Source organism: Rhamphochromis longiceps, linkage group LG11, assembly GCF_057381845.1.
Source record: "Rhamphochromis longiceps isolate RC_006_pf linkage group LG11, R_longiceps_female_GT1.1, whole genome shotgun sequence".
In the NCBI taxonomy this organism is placed as follows: Eukaryota; Metazoa; Chordata; class Actinopteri; order Cichliformes; family Cichlidae; genus Rhamphochromis; species Rhamphochromis longiceps.
Genome location: NC_140567.1, coordinates 31,465,649 through 31,485,311, shown reverse-complemented (window position 1 = coordinate 31,485,311; position 19,663 = coordinate 31,465,649). Strand labels below are relative to the sequence as shown.

Genomic DNA, 19,663 nt, shown 5'->3' with positions numbered 1-19,663 from the left:
TGAGAATGTAAGATGATTCCATATATGGCTTCAAACTGAAGACAGGGTGTTCTTATGTACCAGTGACTAGACACTTCTTGTGACTTGTACACTGAGAAATACCACAGAGCATGATAATAAACTGCTGCTTCACCAGTGTAACTCTGTCTCTTCTAACTAACCTCTGCTTTTGTCATATACACTCACTGGACACTTTATTAGGCACGCGATGCTTGTACTGAGATGACATTGGCTTTGCCTTTATAACTCCTTTAATTCTTCAACAAGGTCCAAGAAATATTCCTGAGATTATTATTATTATGATAACATCTTACACTTGCTGCAGATTTGCCAGCTGGAAATCCATGATGTGAATTCCCCACACCACACAGAACTAATGAGCCAACCACAAGGCATCAACTCATTGCATTTAGACATGTATATAGAGTCAAGACAACCTGCTTAAGTTCAAACTAAGCCTCAAAATAAGGAAACCAACTTCCATGCTCCCTGTTTTTCATGAAAAAAATGACAAAATGTTGATGCTTGTGGGGAAGAGAATAGATGTGTCAAGGCAAATAAGACACTTTTTAAACCATGTGGAGCAGCTCTCACCATTAAAAACATGATAACTTTAGTCAGCTTAGTCAACTTTAGATTTAGTTGTGTTAATGCTGTAAAGCGCAGGATTCTTTATTTCGATGTGCGAGACTCTTGTGGTCCTTCATGAAATTAGCACAAAGTATGTGGAAGTGGTTAAAAGCCACACAAACATGCAGAAGCAACTAGAATAATAAAGAGAAACAGGAACATTATTGTGTGAATGTTACACAGCATTTAAATGTAAATTCAAGCCAGCATTCACGAAATAGTGCTCCACACATTTTTTGGCCTTTGACTACTTCCACATACTTTGTGCTATTTTTATGTAGGACCACAAGAGAAATAAAGACTCCTGTGCTAAAACAATAATATTGTGTAATATAATGTGCATCTGTAAATTCATTTATGAATGGGTTCTAAATGTTTCTATTTATTTAAACAGTAATAAAGTAAGTTATTTTTTTAATAATTTAATTTTGAATAAAAACACTATTATAAATCAATATTTCAAAATGAATTTTTCATCCATGAATAAATACTTAAATCAAAAATTGATTAAAAAGATTAACCTCTGAATAAAAACATTTGACATTTAACTCATTTATAAAAGCTTTTTCAAATTCCAAATAAAAAAACATATTTTCAAAATCTTTTTGAAAGGTTGATACTGGACTGAAATCTGGTGACTGTGGAGGCAGTTTGACTATAGTGAACTCACATAGTGCTTTATCTGGCTGGAATCAGCCAAAAGAATTGTGGGTATGAAGAGATGGACATGTTCAACAATAATACACAGGTGGACTGTGCCATTTTTATTTATGCTCAGTTGGCATAAATGACCCAAAGTGTGCCAAGAAAATACCCCCCAAACCCTTACAGCACCACCACCAGGCTGAGCTGGTGATACAAAGCAGGATGGATCCATAATTTCATTTCAATCAATGTAAATGAATAAAATCAAAACTTTACTAACAACACTAAAAAAAAAGTGAAGCTGATATGATAACAATATGCAAAATACACAACATGAGACTTCAATTATAAGCTGAACTTCCTGTTCTTCTCTGCTGCTCTGTAGCTGATGTTGACACTGTGACTGATTAACAAAGTCCAAATGTAGAGGCCAGCTGTCCTTCTTCTACATGTTACAGCAGTTTGAACAGTGTTGTTCTTGGCTTGACTAAAACATTTGTCATTAATATAACATAGCTTAACAATAACTATCATTGCAATCATGAAAAAATCTCAGTGCAGATACTTCAGGGAACAACTCATTGATCTGAAGTAATGCAGTGCCCTCTGTTGACCAGTTATTAATATCATCATTATTATTTTATTTTGAGACTGAGACTATCCAAAAGTCCTCTGAAGTTTTACTGCAGTATTCAAACAGACAAAGCTTTCTTATTGCAGATCCATGGGTTCTTCTCATCACAGCTCAATGATTTAAATCCTTCGTCTTGGACAGAGATTGCACAGTGACCATCAGAAGGAGGCTGGTTGATCCAGGAGCTGAGGAAAACAAGAATTCTGCTCAAGGCTGATGGACACTGGTACACTGTAATTGATTTATCACAGATTTGGGAAATACTTGAAATTTCTATTGATTCAAAGTGTGTCTTACCTATTAGTCAGATTCCTTCCATCCAGCCACTTCCATATCCCATCTTCAACTCTCAGACCAATCCAGTATCCTTTGTTTTCATCATATTTCCAACTCTTTTTACTGACAGTTTTCTGAGGACAGAGAGAAAGTTGTCAGAGTTATTTAAACAATTTGCTCTAAGAAAGCTTTCAAGCTAAAGAAATTATATTTTTATTTTCATGAAGTCTGTCATAACGTGTCCCACAGTTTTCTCAGTACCTTTTCTTCTTCATTAATAACAACAGCTAAATCTGAAATCTTTCTTGTGCAGTTTTCTCGAGCTTCTTTCCAGGTTTTCCATTCTTCACGTTTAGCATCATTAACTGCATAGCAGCTGGACTCAACATATAACCAACCAGCCTGACAAGCATTACATTTTCTGTCTGCAAGAATAGAGAACGGTTAATAAACAACATCAGTGCATATCTATGTTAAATTAGGTAATTTTGTACAAATATATTTGGAACATACTGTTTTTATCTTTGGGACAGTAGGCATCAATGCTCCACTGAGCTCGACTAACATTGAGCTCAATCCATGGTGTCGTCATCTGTTGTATTTGTTCTGTTAGGTGTTTCTTTTCTGTCTCCAGCTCCTCATTTTTCTTTTTGAGCTCCTGGTTTTCTGCAAGTTGTTTTTCCAAGAGAGTAGAGTCTCGTGTCAGGTTGTGAATCTGGAGAATGAGGTTGGTTTGGTTCCTCCTCAAGTCTTCAGTGTCTGAGCTGAGTTTGCAGTATAGATCTATCAGTTTGTGATTCGCAACAGTTAGCTGTTTGGTTTTCTTCTAACCGCTTCAGGCGAGTTCAGTAATTGTCAGTTAAAAATGTGCAAACTCTAAGCCCCTAAAGAAATCCCATTATGTTGTTTTATTTCTTTTTCCATTTTGTTTCTGTAATTTTATCACGTCACAAAGAACAGCAGTTGGTTTTGGGTTTGAATATATTTATATGTTTCTTGTAAATTAGTGCAACAATAACTGTTACCAAAACACAATCAAATATAAAACATCACACTACTTTGTCCTTACACACGTCAGACCAAAGTGTAGTTTTAAAGTTATACTCACAGTAGAATCGAAGGACCATAATTAGTAACAGAATTCCCCAGCATGTTGCTAATGATGGAAAAGATTTATTACAAGACGACTTCTTATCTGGCAAAAAAAAAAAAGAAAAAAAAAAGTTATTTCAACAACCAAAATTATTCATAGTTTTCTTTAGAATACAATGAAATGTGTCAAAGATCCCTTATTATTTAAGCATTGTTCTGTTATGTACAACCACAAACTACATATTGGAGGCAGAAAGAAATGATTTAACTTTGGAACAAATCTATAATCACAGAGAAAACTAAATCAGAAAACCTGAAGGCAAAACTAAAGCTAAACCTTGTTAAATGTAATACAGACCCCCAAAACTCAGAACACTATATATACAGAAAAAGACAAAAATGTAAACACAAAAACTCCAAACTCAGACAAAAAACTCAGGGTCAATGACAGCTTTTGTCATTTCTGTTTTGTATCTTTGTGGGAGATATTACATCTTAAAAAATGTTGTTTGAAAAACCCTAAAATTCATAAACATGGTCAAAACTTGTATTCCATTGTATAATATTTTTTATTTCTTTTCAGTCAAAGGTTACACAGTTTTAAACATTTAATTCCTTTTCATGGGTACATTTCTATTTTAAATACTCTGTCCACAAATGGCCTTTGGTAAGAATTGCTTTACAAAGTCCAGGAACAGAGATTAACAAAAATATGACTGACATCTGGTAATTTATTCAAAACTGTTTTATGAAAAATCTATGTCAGGAACTTATAATATCCAATTAAACATAATGTTGGAGGCAGATCTGATTATAGACAGAATTTCGTATTACTTCAGTTTCCTCAAAGTAGTAAACACATTAGTGCAACACCTTGATGCACGAACGCCAGTCAATTAAAAGTTATAAATGCTGTTTTAACAAAGATCTTTCCTGCTGTTGTCAGCTTGAAGAAGGAAAACTAAAGTATTACAGGAGTCTTTGCTACAATGTCTCCCGATCTGTCTCAGCTGACTGCATGTCTGACCATGGTTTCATCAATTATCACTGGTCAGTGTTCATTACAATATGCATATTGTAGTCAGTGGTGCTAGTTTCAGTCATTATGCAAATGTAGTGTTTTTTAAGTTGGAGAAACCTGCATTCAGCTGAGAATGAAGAAGTCACTTGGATGAGTAATGAAACATTTTTCTCAATGAAAACGCGACATCCAGAAGAACAGAATTAAGTTTTTTGGATTTCCTGATTGAGCATGCATCAAGACAAGATTGTTCATTGTATCTTAATTATATTATGATTTCCTTTCATCTTGTGTTCTGCTTTGCCCTCAATTGTTATTGTAATTTCATGTTCTTCTGGACAAATGCTCAGTCAGTCTTTCTTTCTTTCTTTCTTTCTTTCTTTCTTTCTTTCTTTCTTTCTTTCTTTCTTTCTTTCTTTCTTTCTTTCTTTCTTTCTTTCTTTCTTTCTTTCGTGGAGAGAGAATTTTGTCATGTTTCGTATTGAAGAACTGTGTTTACTTAATCAAAATAAATATGTTTTAACATTAATTTTGGAGGTTTAAATTGCTTGGGTCAACTTGAGAGCTTTAATTTTAGATTTACAAATCTAACCTGTCTTTCACAAAATAAAGGTATTGGCATGAAATAATGACTTGGTGTAGGAAATGGCAGGTGTATCAAAATATCAGTGAGAATGTGTGTCATTGTAGCAGGGTGGGCTTTGAAATACAAGGCCCACGATCTGAATAAACTCCAATAATAGTGGATCTCATACTTTTCATACGATGCACAAAGTAACATCAGCTGATCGCATTGAGAGCAGAAGAACCGATAAGTGTGATTGATGGGCAGGCAGACTAACAATCCCAGGGAATTGGACTACTGGAAACCAGTTCTCGATTCCCATCCCTCCTTCCAGTTGTGTTAACACAGAGTGATTTTGTTTGATTTTTGTTGTTGTCGTTTTTTTAAAAAAAATTTTTTTATAACTCACCATTTGTATCAGGAGCTTGTTGAGTTGCTTTATTTTCAACCTTCATTTCTTCATGTGCAGCTTCCTTGTCCTGTTTTACTGAGAGTTTAAAGGGTAATTGGAGTTAAGCAGTTTTCAAACAACCACAATCTTTGTAGACTTTAGGTCATTTTGAATGAACAAAATGTTTTTGCTCAATGTTGACATAATTCAACATCTTAAATCTAATTGGAGACATCATAGCTCTTTTTAGAAATGTATTTTTTCTCTGGAACTTTGCCTTAGATTGTACAGGGAAAGTTTGCCTTTGATGTGGCAGCACATATCTCAGTATCTGACCCACTGGATTTGCTTACAGTCTTTTTTTACTCTTTACTATTACTGAAGAAAACATCACCTAAACCAACATGACTTGAAACAGTAATCACATAGAGATGCAGACTTTGATTCACATCAATAGCCCTGAGTTTTAGAAAATCTTTTTTGATACACTGCATTTGAAAAGCTCAGCTTACCTGCTGATTGTGTTCATTTGTTAGTTCTTAATATGACCTTCTCCTCTGCCGTAGTTACCGCCCTGCTGCTGAGTTTTTTGGGAGTTGTACACTGAGCAATAGCACTGCGTTTAAACAATAGAACATAATAATTATCATAATAGCAATAAGCTTCTGTTTTTGCGTGAGGATGTGAGATGTGTTGAATCTTACATTCTTTTATGGCTTCACACTGAAGACGGGGTGTTCTTATCTACAAGTCACTAGACACACTTCTTGTGGCTTGTACACTGAGAAATACCACAGAGCATCATAATAAACTTCCTCAGTGCCCAGTCTGTCTTATACCAGCTTCTGCTTTTGCCTGAGAATGTAAAATGATTCCATATATGGCTTCAAACTGAAGACAGGGTGTTCTTATGTACCAGTGACTAGACACTTCTTGTGACTTGTACACTGAGAAATACCACAGAGCATGATAATAAACTGCTGCTTCACCAGTGTAACTCTGTCTCTTCTAACTAACCTCTGCTTTTGTCATATACACTCACTGGACACTTTATTAGGCACGCGATGCTTGTACTGAGATGACATTGGCTTTGCCTTTATAACTCCCTTAATTCTTCAACAAGGTCCAAGAAATATTCCTGAGATTACTATTATTATGATACCATCTTACACTTGCTGCAGATTTGCCAGCTGGAAATCCATGACGTGAATTCCCCACACCAAACAGAACTAATGAGCCAATCACAAGGCATCAACTCATTGCATTTAGACATGTATATATTAGTCAAGAAAACCTGCTTAAGTTCAAACTAAGCCTCAAAATAAGGAAACCAACTTCCATGCTCCCTGTTTTTCATGAAAAAAATGACAAAATGTTGATGCTTGTGGGGAAGAGAATACATGTGTCAAGGCAAATAAGACACTTTTTAAACCATGTGGAGCAGCTCTCACCATTAAAAACATGATAACTTTAGTCAGCTTAGTCAACTTTAGATTTAGTTGTGTTAATGCTGTAAAGCGCAGGATTCTTTATTTCGATGTGCGAGACTCTTGTGGTCCTTCATGAAATTAGCACAAAGTATGTGGAAGCGGTTAAAAGCCACAAAAACATGCAGAAGCAACTAGAATAATAAAGAGAAACAGGAACATTATTGTGTGAATGTTACACAGCATTTAAATGTAAATTCAAGCCAGCATTCATGAAATTGTGCTCCACACATTCTTTGGCCTTTGACTACTTCCACATACTTTGTGCTATTTTTATGTAGGACCACAAGAGAAATAAAGACTCCTGTGCTAAATAATATTGTGTAATATAATGTGCATCTGTAAATTGATTTATGAATGGGTTTTAAGTGTTTCTATTTGTTTAAATATTAATAAAATAAGCAATTTTTTTAATAATTTAATTTTGAATAAAAACACCATTTATAAATCAATATTTCAAAATGAATTATTCATCCATGAATAAATACTTAAATCAAAAATTTATTAAAAAACATATTTTCAAAATCTTTTTGAAAGGTTGATACTGGACTGAAATCTGGTGACTGTGGAGGCAGTTTGACTATAGTGAACTCACATAGTGCTTTATCTGGCTGGAATCAGCCAAAAGAATTGTGGGTATGAAGAGATGGACATGTTCAACAATAATACACAGGTGGACTGTGCCATTTTTATTTATGCTCAGTTGGCATAAATGACCCAAAGTGTGCCAAGAAAATACCCCCCAAACCCTTACAGCACCACCACCAGGCTGAGCTGGTGCAGGATGGATCCATAATTTCATTTCAATCAATGTAAATGAATAAAATCAAAACTTTACTAACAACACTAAAAAAAAAGTGAAGCTGATATGATAACAATATGCAAAATACACAACATGAGACTTCAATTATAAGCTGAACTTCCTGTTCTTCTCTGCTGCTCTGTAGCTGATGTTGACACTGTGACTGATTAACAAAGTCCAAATGTAGAGGCCAGCTGTCCTTCTTCTACATGTTACAGCAGTTTGAACAGTGTTGTTCTTGGCTTGACTAAAACATTTGTCATTAATATAACATAGCTTAACAATAACTATCATTGCAACATGAAAAAATCTCAGTGCAGATACTTCAGGGAACAACTCATTGATCTGAAGTAATGCAGTGCCCTCTGTTGTCCAGTTATTAATATCATCATTAATATTATATTTTGAGACTGAGACTATCCAAAAGTCCTCTGAAGTTTTACTGCAGTATTCAAACAGACAAAGCTTTCTTTTTGCAGATCCATGCGTTCTTCTTATCACAGCTCAATGATTTAAATCCTTCGTTTTGGACAGAGATTGCACAGTGACCATCAGAAGGAGGCTGGTTCATCCAGGAGCTGAGGAAAACAAGAATTCTGCTCAAGGCTGATGGACACTGGTACACTGTAATTGATTTATCACAGATTTGGGAAATACTTGAAATTTCTATTGATTCAAAGTGTCTCTTACCTATTAGCCGCATCTCTTCCATCCAGCCACTTCCATATCCCATCTTCAACTCTCAGACCAATCCAGTATACTTTGTTTTCATCATCTTTCCAACTCTTTTCACTGACAGTTTCCTGAGGACAGAGAGAAAGTTGTCAGAGTTATTTAAACAATTTGCTCTAAGAAAGCTTTCAATCTAAAGAAATTATATTTTTATTTTCATGAAGTCTGTCATAACGTGTCCCACAGTTTTCTCAGTACCTTTTCTTCTTCATTAATAACAACAGGTAAATCTGAAATCTTTTCTCTGCAGTTTTCTCGAGCTTCTTCCCAGGTTTTCCATTCAGCACGTTTAGCATTATGAACTACATAGCAGCTGGACTCAAAATATAACCAGCCAGCCTGACAAGCATTACATTTTCTGTCTGCAAGAATAGAGAACGGTTAATAAACAACATCAGTGCATATCTATGTTAAATTAGGTAATTTTGTACAAATATATTTGGAACATACTGTTATTTTCTTTGGGACAGTAGGCATCAATGCTCCACTGAGCTCGACTAACATTGAGCTCAATCCATGGTGTCATCATCTGTTCTATTATTTCTGTTAGGTGTTTCTTTTCTGTCTCCAGCTCCTCATTTTTCTTTTTGAGCTCCTGGTTTTCTGCAAGTTGTTTTTCCAAGAGAGTAGAGTCTCGTGTCAGGTTGTGAATCTGGAGAATGAGGTTGGTTTGGTTCCTCCTCAAGTCTTCAGTGTCTGAGCTGAGTTTGCAGTATAGATCTATCAGTTTGTGATTGGCAACAGTTAGCTGTTTGGTTTTCTTCTAACCGCTTCAGGCGAGTTCAGTAATTGTCAGTTAATAATGTGCAAACTTATCATTAAAGCCCCTAAAGAAATTCCATTATGTTGTTTTATTTCTTTTTCCATTTTGTTTCTGTAATTTTATCACTGTTCAAAACATCTTCTGTCTGTTCTAATTCAGGTTTCCCAATTTTTGGGCATTAATAGCTATCTTTGTGCTTTTCAGATTTGTCTCTGTATTTGTACTCTGGATTCCTTGTAGATTGTCTTCAAATCCACATTGGCCTCATTCATTGTTGTTAAAGAATATTTTCTAAGTGTCTGTCAAAATATCGTTGTTAGAGGTTGCCTCTAAAAATAAACCAGTTATATGAGTAACAAAACATTTCAAAAATCATAGCTGAAATTGTCCTGATCAAGAAATGTGGAATTTGTATAACAACAACAACAACAACAATAATACTACTACTCCTAATAATGATAATAAACACATCTTTTATACATGAAATGATCTTTTTCATACTTACGGTAGACAGTGACTGCTATGATGCCCAACACCAACATGACACAAATGATTCCCAAACAACAAGCCAACTGTTTATAGTGGCCATGTCTGCTCATAGTTCTGTCTGATGTCTTGTCTGGCAAAATATTTATAGTCTTGAGTTAGTGAAGACTTGATAAAAATGTCAAATAGTTTAAAAGTGGACATGAAACACATTTATTGGAGCTAATTTACACCATGGAGCCCATATGTAAAAAACTATACTAGATGTAACAGTGTCTGTGAAGCCAAAGAAGTAACTGACAAGAAATAACTGTTTGAAGTTAGAGATAAGAACATGTTTAGCAGGATCTTGTGCCAGTACAGAACGTAACATCACTGCGCTGCTTGGCTGTTGTTAATAGACTTACATTAGTTTATCTTAGTTAACTAGTGACAGAAGTGATATCTCAGTAGAAAACAAGGACACTAAAACAAAAAAATTGTCTTAAAAAACTCTTTGTGGCAGCCCCTGGCATGTTTTATGTCGAACATGATTGGAAGTCCTGACAGCATGTCAGCATGAAAAAAAAAAAAACAGTGTTTACAATCGAACTTCGCTTTTTCTCACTTCTATTGTTAAGAAATATGCTCAGTGAGATAATGTGAGCTAACGATTCCTAAATCTAAATAAGAAATTAAGGTTTCCAAAAAGTGTGGCAATCAATCTTGTAGGCAATCTTTTCCCTGTGGACATGCTGATGGATGTTAGGATTCCCGATCACACTTCGGTGAGAAACTTAGTTACATTTATGGTGTGATGCGCATATGGTAATCAGTTCTGCCATAAACTGTCTACATGTGTTTTGGGAAAGAGCGAACACTTTATTGCATAAATAAGGTGCTAATCGCTAACTAGCAGACAACTAAAAACTACTTCTTTAGAGATGGAGCTTTGTTTTCTTTTGTTTTTAACATAAAGCTCATTGCAGACAGAGTTGGGAGCAACCATCATAAATAGTTTTAGTTCTAGTGTCCTTGTTTTCTGCTGAGTTATTGGCCACTAGTTAGCTGACACTGTGAAATTAACCAGTAACGTGTTGTACTATAATACGAAACAAGAGAATGTTTGGATTTCTTCTAATTTAGCAGATTTCTTAACATGTGAGAAAGAGAAATTTCTGCCACTGTTACGCAAAAACAAGACAGTTTATTATTATTGTTACTGTATGTGTAATGTGTTTACCAAGAAGATGCGTTTACCCTCATGCTAGTGCAATGAAACATTATTCTGTCATCATTGACAGTCACCTGTCACTCTCATTCTGTCCTTTCTAGAGATCTTTAAAAGTGCCTTAAATGACAAAATATTTATTCTGTTAAAGTGGAAATCCAAAGTGGAAACTTAAAAAAAAACATGTAAGAGGCTAGCAGTTAAAACAAACCTTTGAATATATGACTTATGAATGTACAAAGATTGAAATACACATACCTCACTATGATATATAAACTATTGTAGCTCAATGTACTTTTGAAAACTAATGAGCAAAGATGCAGTTTTGTCATTTTTTATTCACACATGCTTGCGGAGCTCTTCTGGAAACTAGTATACATCCTGATAACCCACGTGACAGCCGTGAATTATGAACCCTGCTGACACAACTTTCCAGCAACCAACCCAGTGACATCATGTTCTATGCTGGCACAAGATGGCGCTAAACATGCTCTAAAATCTTTAAACACTTATTTGTTGAATCCAGATTTGTAGACAGTGCTAAATCTATGATCGCTTTTTTTTCTTTAGAGAGAAGGGTGTCTCATGTCCACTTTAAAACAAATATTGTAACATTGAAATACTTATTTTATTCATGTAGGGCAATGAAACTGAAGTAAACGTTCTTCTTGTCTGGCATAAAAATCTAAATAACAGAAATATATTGTTTTATCTATTTGCTTATTGGTTAATTGATTATTCAGTGTTGCTATTTATAAGTCCAACATTTCCTTTTTGTCTCGCTGTCTCAAATGATGGTATTTTAAACACAGCGGTTAGTTAAAAAACAGGAAGCACTTCATTTGAGTGTCTGGAACAGCTGAAGCCACATATCAGCTTTGAAATGCGCGTTTACACAATGTAACTCATGCTGTTCTCCATCTTTTGGAACGTACACCTTATAAGGAGCATCTCCTAACTATGAGCATGAATGATAAAATCATTTTATTATTAAACTGTTAAATACCACTTGTCCTTCAAAAACCTTGGTAAAAATGATTGTAAGAGAAGAACGTCCACTGTTTGAATCTAATTGTAAAACTCAGGATACTTCATGTCTCTTCATTAAATCCCTGTTAGGGAAATGCTCCAGTTTGAAAGACACCCAAACTCATCAGTACTCGTCGTCACACCTTCTTGTACTGACAGTTTTAGACATTTTCACTGTATTGGACATTTATTTACGGTGGATTTGTGTTTTCTTTTTTCAACTCACCGTTTGTGTCCGGAGTTTGTTCCTTTGCTTCATTTGCTCCTTTGCTCATTTTCACCTCCACTTCATCATAAACCGTTTCCTCCTTTTTAACTGAAAGGTTGATTGGCATTCATAAGTTATCATATAACAAGGCTTTCTAAACCTTATTGTATTGAAATATTGGATGTTTGCTTTCATGCAAATGCTTATTTAATTATTTTGGACAGCTATTTGTTCAGTGTTGACACAATTCAGTGTCTTAACTGGGGTTGTGCTGGGAGCTGTCCAAGCAGAGATGGACAGACCTCTCTCTCAGCCACCTCCTCCATTCCTTTTGGTGGAAAAAAACAGGATGTTCCAAGCAAGCTGAGACGTAAACTCTCCAGTGTTTTCTGTGTCTGTCACAGAGTTTCATGCCAGAAACACCTCACCTAAGAGGTATCTAGGACACATTCAAGTCAGATCCCCAAGCCACTAGTTGAAGTGGTTCAGGCACCAAGGTCTTAAAATATCAGTGTAAAAATCCTACTTAGCTCAAGATCTTATTTGCTGATTTCTACTGATATTTTTTCTAGTCATTGTTACGGCAGAAAACTGTTTAAAACAAATCAACATTAAGTAAATTTGCAATTTTATTCATCATAAGTAGCTTAGAATATATTTTTGATGCAGTGCATTGGAAAAACTTACCTTTTGTTGAATGTTTCTTTTTTTTGAATTTGACTGTGGCATAGCTAACTTCCTCCTCTGCCATCCTTGCAGACTTTCCGTTGAGCTTCGTGTAACTTCTAGACAGAGAAATAGCCCTTTATAAGAGCCACAGGGAACCAAAATAAGAGACAAGGTTGAATCTTCTGACGTGTCATGTCTGTTTCTATTGCCAACTTCTCCTTATGGGTGTGAAAATAATTTGCATGCATGTCATGATCAGTATAAACCTCAAAGTTGTGAAAATATACTGGAGGCAGTGTACATACTGGAAAGTGATTTCTATAACAATATATGCAAAGCAGAGTCACAACACCATCAAAAATATGTTAGAGTCAAAAAATAGCATGTTATATAATAACCGTTCAAATAAAGACATTATCACTTTAGGGACTGGGATTATCTCAGGATAGACCACATGAGTCACCAGAAATTCTACTAGATACACTATGTGGTGTACTGGGGCAGCTGTGGTAGCTCATTGGAGAAAGTTAAATTGACCCCCCGTCTTCTCCATTCTGGATGTTGGGCATGATACTGATCTCCAAATTTCCCCCAATGCATCCGCTTGAGTGTGACTGTGTGTGAGTGTCATCATACAAGACACTTGGATATTGAAAAAAAGCACTTGTATAAACCTGTGTGCGACTGGGTGAATGAGGCTTGTAGTTACCAAAAGCACTTTCTCGTGGTGTAGATTGAACAAGGTGCTTGAAACATTTCTCTGATATCTTGGTCCATATTGACATGATGGCATTACACAGTTACTCGAGACTTGTTGGCTGCACATCTGCATGAATGAGAAGTTGAAGAGTTGTATCTAATTATGTGACAATGAATGTAATATAATGTGTCATGGTTCTAGGTCTGGTGACCCAGTGTTTATGTTTTTGATCATTAATAGTCTTTGATTTAGTTACTGGTTATATTTTCTAGTTCTTAAGTTTTGTTACTGTGCCTCCCTTGTGTTCCATGTGTTCCATGTGTCACGCTGAGTCAGTTATGTTTTCATGTTTGCTCTTTCTTAATTTTTGTATATTCATTATTTGTTGTAAAAAATGGATCATGATCAGGGTTTAGTCTTTTATTAATGGTTTGAGTTCATGTTCCCTTCCATTTACGAGTTTTTTTTTTTCATATTTCATGCCTTTAGTCTTTTTTTTTGGTTTTGTTGATAGGTCTGCTAGTTCCCTTTTGTGTTCCCTTCTTTTCCTCCAGTCTTTCCCCTGTGTTTGTCTTTTGTCGCTGTGTCAAATTAATATGGTTACATATTACATATTTCATTACAGTTTTTCTCTTCATCTTGTTTGTAGACTTTGACAGTAATACACCTGCCTTGCCAAGAATTTCTTGATGTGTAGATGTTAAGCTGTTTTTCTTGACCATTGAAATAATTCTGTAATGCATTTTCAAGCTTTGTTCAGAGCTTGGAAAAAAACATGTTTAAAGAAGTCTTGTCTCTTTTCTTCCCAAGCTTCTTAGATTAACATGACCTTCATAGACAATTCTGTAATGCACTTTAGTTGTCTTCTGTTGTCTTTCAGCTCTTTTGGTGTTGCTGAGTTGGTCAGTACAGCATAAATGGTCAGTACTGCCTTTGAATCTCTTTGTACTGTGTACAATGACAATAAAGGAATTCAGAACAATTCAATGTAATTCAAATCTTGCAAATCCTGACAACTTGACATCTTCTCTTCTACTCTTCTTAGCATCTTCATCACTGTCACATCTTCTAGCTGTCTTTTGGTCACAATGTTGAGGTGGTATGTGTAAAATACGCATCCACATGAATGTGTCTCAGGTTGACCTCAGTGGCTTCTAAAACTGATGAAGTTGTCTCCCTGTATACATATTTCTTGATTTGGACTTACTGTTCGTTTTAACTACCCACGAAGTGCAGTTAATGTCCCCACATAGCAAAATTGGTATGGCCCGGATTTGGCCCACAAAATGTGCTTGCACATGGCCCACATACCACAAAGAATGATGGCCCTTTGGTGGCCCAGATCTGGTTTGCCAGAATTAATGCACACATGGTTTCAGCACAAAGCCACACACACACACACACACACACACACACACACACACACACACACACACACACACACACACACACACACACACACACACACACACAAGCGACTTAGTGATGCTAGTACCATGCACACAAATTAAACACAAACAAACAAACGATCAAAACAAAAAACGGTGGACTTGATTTGACCAACACAACATGCACAACATGAGACTATACTAATAAATTGAACTTCCTGTGTTTCTCTGTGGTTGATGTGAACAGTGTGACAGATATAGAGGACAGCCCTCCTTCTTCCTCATCTTGATTAAACATGTTAGGGCAGCTTGAACAGTGTTGTTCTTGGCTTGATTAAAAACTTTTTTAATCAAAAATTAAAATTCCACAATGTCGTGGCAATAATTTAATTTAATATAACCCACTAAAGCTAAGACTATGGTCAGATATAGATATATAACAACACAAAAATACCAAAATACTGATACTTCAGACTACAGTATTCTTTGATGTGAAGTAACGCACCGCCCAGCATTAATACAGGGAACAGAAACTCAGTATACAAACTGCACTGCACTGAAGAAAACCCCGTTAGTGACACAAATTAAAAACAACCAGTGCCAATTTAGATCCTTTTCTGTCTTGTCCTAAATGCTGTCAGCAGTCATATTCTGTGTACAGTAAAACTTCTCCTATAATCATTAATTGTGAACTTTCCTAAACATAAATAATATCTCTATTTTTCACACATACTCCACTGTATTAAGTCTTTTTGTAGCTAATTGATTTCAAACATGCTATTTCTTTGGGACAGCAGGCATCAATGCTCCACTATGATCGACTAACACTGAACTCATTATGTCATCATGTTTTGTATTTCTTCTGTTATGTTTCTTCTCTGTCTCCAGTTCCTTATTTTTCTTCCTACGGTTCTGGTTTTCTTCAGTTGGGTTTCATGAGCTTTTCTAATAGGCTTGTACCAAGTTGAGATTAGTTTTCATTAAAAGTTCATTATTATGAACTAATACAAACAACTTCAAACCCCCCAAAACCCCAAAACAAAACATTAAAACAAACAAAAAGTCACATTTTACACTTTACACACAGATGAAAGAGTAATTTTTAAACCTATACTCAAAGAAGAGTAGGAGGACCAAGATTAGTAAAAGAATTCCCCGGCACATTACTACTGATGGACACAATTTAACGCATCCAGCCTTCTTATCTAGCAGAAAAAAACAAAAACATATTTCAGTAACTAAATGTATTCGTATTCTTAAGAGCTATGTGAGTTTATATGAAATGCAATGATTAAATTATTGTATTTAAATCACCATTACATATTTCTTTTATGTGCAACCATATAAAATACACGTGTTTACATCTTTCTAACAGAAGACACATAATATTTTCAGGACATGAAAAAAAACCAGCCTGGTTAATGAAAAGTTAATAAATCAAATCTATTATGGTGGTTTAAAGATACTAAATAACTGATGCTATAGTTTTTCTGGTGAGGACACTTATTTGCAGAATTTGAAGTGTATAAAAATCCAGGATTTATTCAGCGGCGGTTTTCTGGTGCCAGCAATAATAAACAGCACAATGACAGAACACTCTGAATTTCTTTAAAATCACATTGACAGCATTCTTTGATATTAAAGAAATTTGTCTCGCATTACACAGAAAACGGCTTTCTCTGAGTCGAATTCAGGACCTTCTTGCTGTGAGGCAACAGTGCTAACCACCCGGATCTTGTATGTTTGGTTCTATATTCTCTATTATTTAGACTTCTGGTTTGGGTGTTATGTTTTGACTTATGATTGGTTTTGTGATCTGTGCCTTTAGTTCCCTGATTGCATAGTTGATAAGTGAATTACCTGTCAATCCACTTTTATCTCGGTGTTTGCTATCATCTGTCACTGTGTCAAGTTCGTATGTCTTTGGTTTTGGTTCTACTTCCTGTCTCATTATCTGTGATTAGTGTCAGCTGTCCCCCTACCCTTTGCCTTTTGCCTCATTATCACCTCGGTGTAAATATTATCTCAGTCGTAACTTGTCATGTTTCCCTTTTGCTGTGTGCATTCTGTATTCCTCCAACTTTGATGGGGTCCTTGATAGAGTGACAGTTTTTGGTATCTGTGTTTGACCTTCATTATTTTGTACTTGGTTTGTGTTCATCAGTGAAGCTGCTTTTCAGTTTGTTCCTTTTTTCCCTTTTCCTGTATGTTTAAGTCCAATTCCTGCCACACACTGAACCTTTAACAATAATCTTTATTTCTATCAGAAACAGAAACTAGCAGAGGCATGACTTATAATTTATGCAACGCTTAGTATGCTTTCGTCATGTTATCAAAACAGCCCAGAACCAGTTGCTCATAGATAGTAGACCTCTAGTGAAAAGAGGGTGAGAGGGCGGCCCAGAAGGGAATAACGAAGGGAGTTGATCTACCACCGGATTGGCAAGCATTCCTTCTCCACAGTAGTGTAGCAGGCTATTTGCTTATATGCAATTATATTTACAGATTGGAAAAGTAATTTGAAGTTTAAATGTGCTAATTCAAACAGTTAGGGTCTCTTTTTACAAATCCATTGTTTCTTCTGGTCACAGTTCACTGATTTAAATCCTTCGTTTTGGACAGAAATTACACAGAGACCATCAGAAGGAGGCTGCTGAATCCAGGAGCTGAAGAAAAAAACAAGTTTGATTAAAGCTGATAATTATTAATATAAAACAAAATTGATTCATCCCAGATTTGGAAAAATATTTTTAAATTGTTATTGACTCAAAGTTTCTCTTACTTATCAGTCAGATAACTTCCATCCACCCATGTCCATTTCCCACCTTCAGCTCTCAGACCGATCCAGTATCCATTTTCTCCTGAACTCTTCCAGCTTTTGTCACTGATATATTTCTGATGAAAGAGAAAGTTATCAGAAATACTCAAATTAGTTTGAGTATTTAGATCGTTTGCTTAAAACACTGCGACACAGAGTGTATTTAGATCAAAAGAAAATGTATTTTTGTTAAATACATTTTTGCTAATGAGCCACAGTTCTTATTACCTTTTCTGCTGCATTAATTACAACAGCCAAATCGGAAATCTTTCCTTTGCAGTTTTCTCGAGCTTCTTTCCAGGTTTTCTGCTCATGAGGTTCAGCATCATTAATTGCAAAGCAGTTTGACTCAAAGGGAAGCCAGCCCTCCTGACAAGCTTTGCATGCCTTTTCTGCAAGTATAAAAATCAATTAATAAAGATCATCAGTGCACATTTATTTGACATGACCTATTTTTGTAGCTGATAGATTTGGAGCCTACTGTTATTTTCTTTGGGACAGTAGGCATCAACACTGCACTGACCTGGACCAAGACTGAGCTCCATCTTCATGAGTTTTATTTGTTCTGTTAGGTTCTGGTTTTCTGCAATGAGGTCTCTGATCTGTGTTTCAAAGGCAGTGGAGGTGTTTGTCCAGTTGAGTTGACTCCTCAATAAGTCTTTGTTCTTATGAATTAACAATGTGGTAACTGAAAAACAAAACGTAACACTTCTTTGGCTTTACACGGACATTGCAGATGAACTAATTTTAAAAGTTATACTCACAATAGATGCGAAGGGCCATGATCAGTAACAGAATACCCCAGCAAATGGTTACTGATGTACAAGATTTTATACATGCACACTGCTTATCTAGGAGAAATAAATACTTATTATAGCAATCAAACTAATTCTTACTTTTAAGATTCTAAATTGCTTGTGTCAACTTAAAATCATCAATTGGCTTTTTATAATCATAAAACCATTCTAATTAATGAACTTTTTTGTTATTGTCTAGGGAAAAACAGAAAAATCTGTTTGAAAAAGTTCAGAGGCAAAACCAAGGTGAAGCCCATATTATGGATCAAACTTCAATAACAGTGAATCCTGTACATATCAAAATGTGATTTGAGAGGATGTTGTCATTAAGCTCTTGTAAGGAAAATGCCAACAGCACACTTCCAGTTTCTAAGCAAGTTTCATATCAGTTCCTGTCGTAAAAGTAGCAGTTTTGTATTGTCTTTGTATAACTCACCATTTGTGTCAGATGGTTGTTTAGTTCCTTTGTTTTTCACGTTCATTTCTTCATATAAATTTTCTTCCTGCCTTCGTACTGAAAGACTTAAAGGGTAACCTTGTAGCAGAAGACAAAGAATGATTTCATGGCAAGAAAAAAAAAGGTAGTCAATGTGAATAATTTGGTGGATGTCAAGTCTAGTTTGTTAGTTAAAGTAACTAACAAAAAAACTATTGTTTTTCTGTTGAGGTCACTGTCATTTGCAGATTATGAGGCACCAAATTTTCTACCCTTCCAGTTTGTAAGACAGGCTGTTTAGTACTTTGCATGATGCCTTGTAGTAAAAGTAGTGGTTTTGCATTTGCTTTGTATAACTCACCATTTGTGTCAGAAGTTCGTTTAGTTTCTTTATTGTTCATGTTCATTTCTTCAAACATGCTGTTTTCCTTCGTTTTAACTGAAAAAATTGAATGACAATGTTGTAACAGAAGACAAAGACTGTTTAAATGGCAGGTAAAAAAGAAATGCCTGGTTAAGAAAGGTTAGTTAATCTGAGTAATATGATTTGTTTTGTTGGTTAAAGGGTATTTGGAATTAATTAGTTACTAAGTAACCACAATTTTCCAAAGCATATTTTGATTATTTGCAATGCACAAAAGTTTTTGATTGTTTGTTGAGGTTTAGACCCTCACCTTGCATTATCAAGGGAAATTTTGTCTTTTGTGCAAGCACTTTTAGTAAGCTCAACATCTTACTTGTCTTTTGTCAGGGGTTTTTTTGCATTTACTATTACAGTAAAAAAACAGTAAAAGAAATGTACTGAAATGATTAAAACATAAAGATCTAGGCATTCATTTACATGATTTACAACCTGAGTTTGAAAATAGCTTTTGTTGATTGAC

General features: G+C 35.3%; 3 protein-coding genes across 3 annotated transcripts; all 3 read right to left on the bottom strand.

The window, feature by feature from the left end:
- Positions 1–1,888: 1,888 nt before the first annotated feature.
- On the bottom strand, positions 1,889–5,318 carry LOC146659563 (C-type lectin domain family 4 member G-like). Its single transcript, XM_085421894.1, has 6 exons — positions 5,273–5,318; positions 3,294–3,380; positions 2,699–2,881; positions 2,447–2,610; positions 2,207–2,319; positions 1,889–2,094 (listed from the first exon to the last, which is right to left on the bottom strand). Exons 1-6 carry the CDS (start codon positions 5,316–5,318, stop codon positions 1,968–1,970), a joined length of 720 nt encoding a protein of 239 aa, XP_085278020.1. The 3' UTR covers positions 1,889–1,967.
- Positions 5,319–7,994: 2,676 nt separating this feature from the next.
- Positions 7,995–12,737, bottom strand: LOC146659562 (C-type lectin domain family 1 member B-like). The gene is made up of 7 exons (XM_085421893.1): positions 12,659–12,737; positions 11,990–12,079; positions 9,540–9,657; positions 8,726–8,952; positions 8,474–8,637; positions 8,234–8,346; positions 7,995–8,121 (listed from the first exon to the last, which is right to left on the bottom strand). The coding sequence occupies exons 1-7, from the start codon at positions 12,720–12,722 to the stop codon at positions 7,995–7,997; spliced, it is 903 nt and encodes a 300-aa protein (XP_085278019.1). The 5' UTR covers positions 12,723–12,737.
- Positions 12,738–16,853: 4,116 nt separating this feature from the next.
- Positions 16,854–18,389, bottom strand: LOC146659561 (C-type lectin domain family 17, member A-like). Its single transcript, XM_085421892.1, has 5 exons — positions 18,311–18,389; positions 18,070–18,234; positions 17,775–17,938; positions 17,511–17,623; positions 16,854–17,394 (listed from the first exon to the last, which is right to left on the bottom strand). The coding sequence occupies exons 1-5, from the start codon at positions 18,327–18,329 to the stop codon at positions 17,277–17,279; spliced, it is 579 nt and encodes a 192-aa protein (XP_085278018.1). The 5' UTR covers positions 18,330–18,389; the 3' UTR covers positions 16,854–17,276.
- Positions 18,390–19,663: the final 1,274 nt, after the last annotated feature.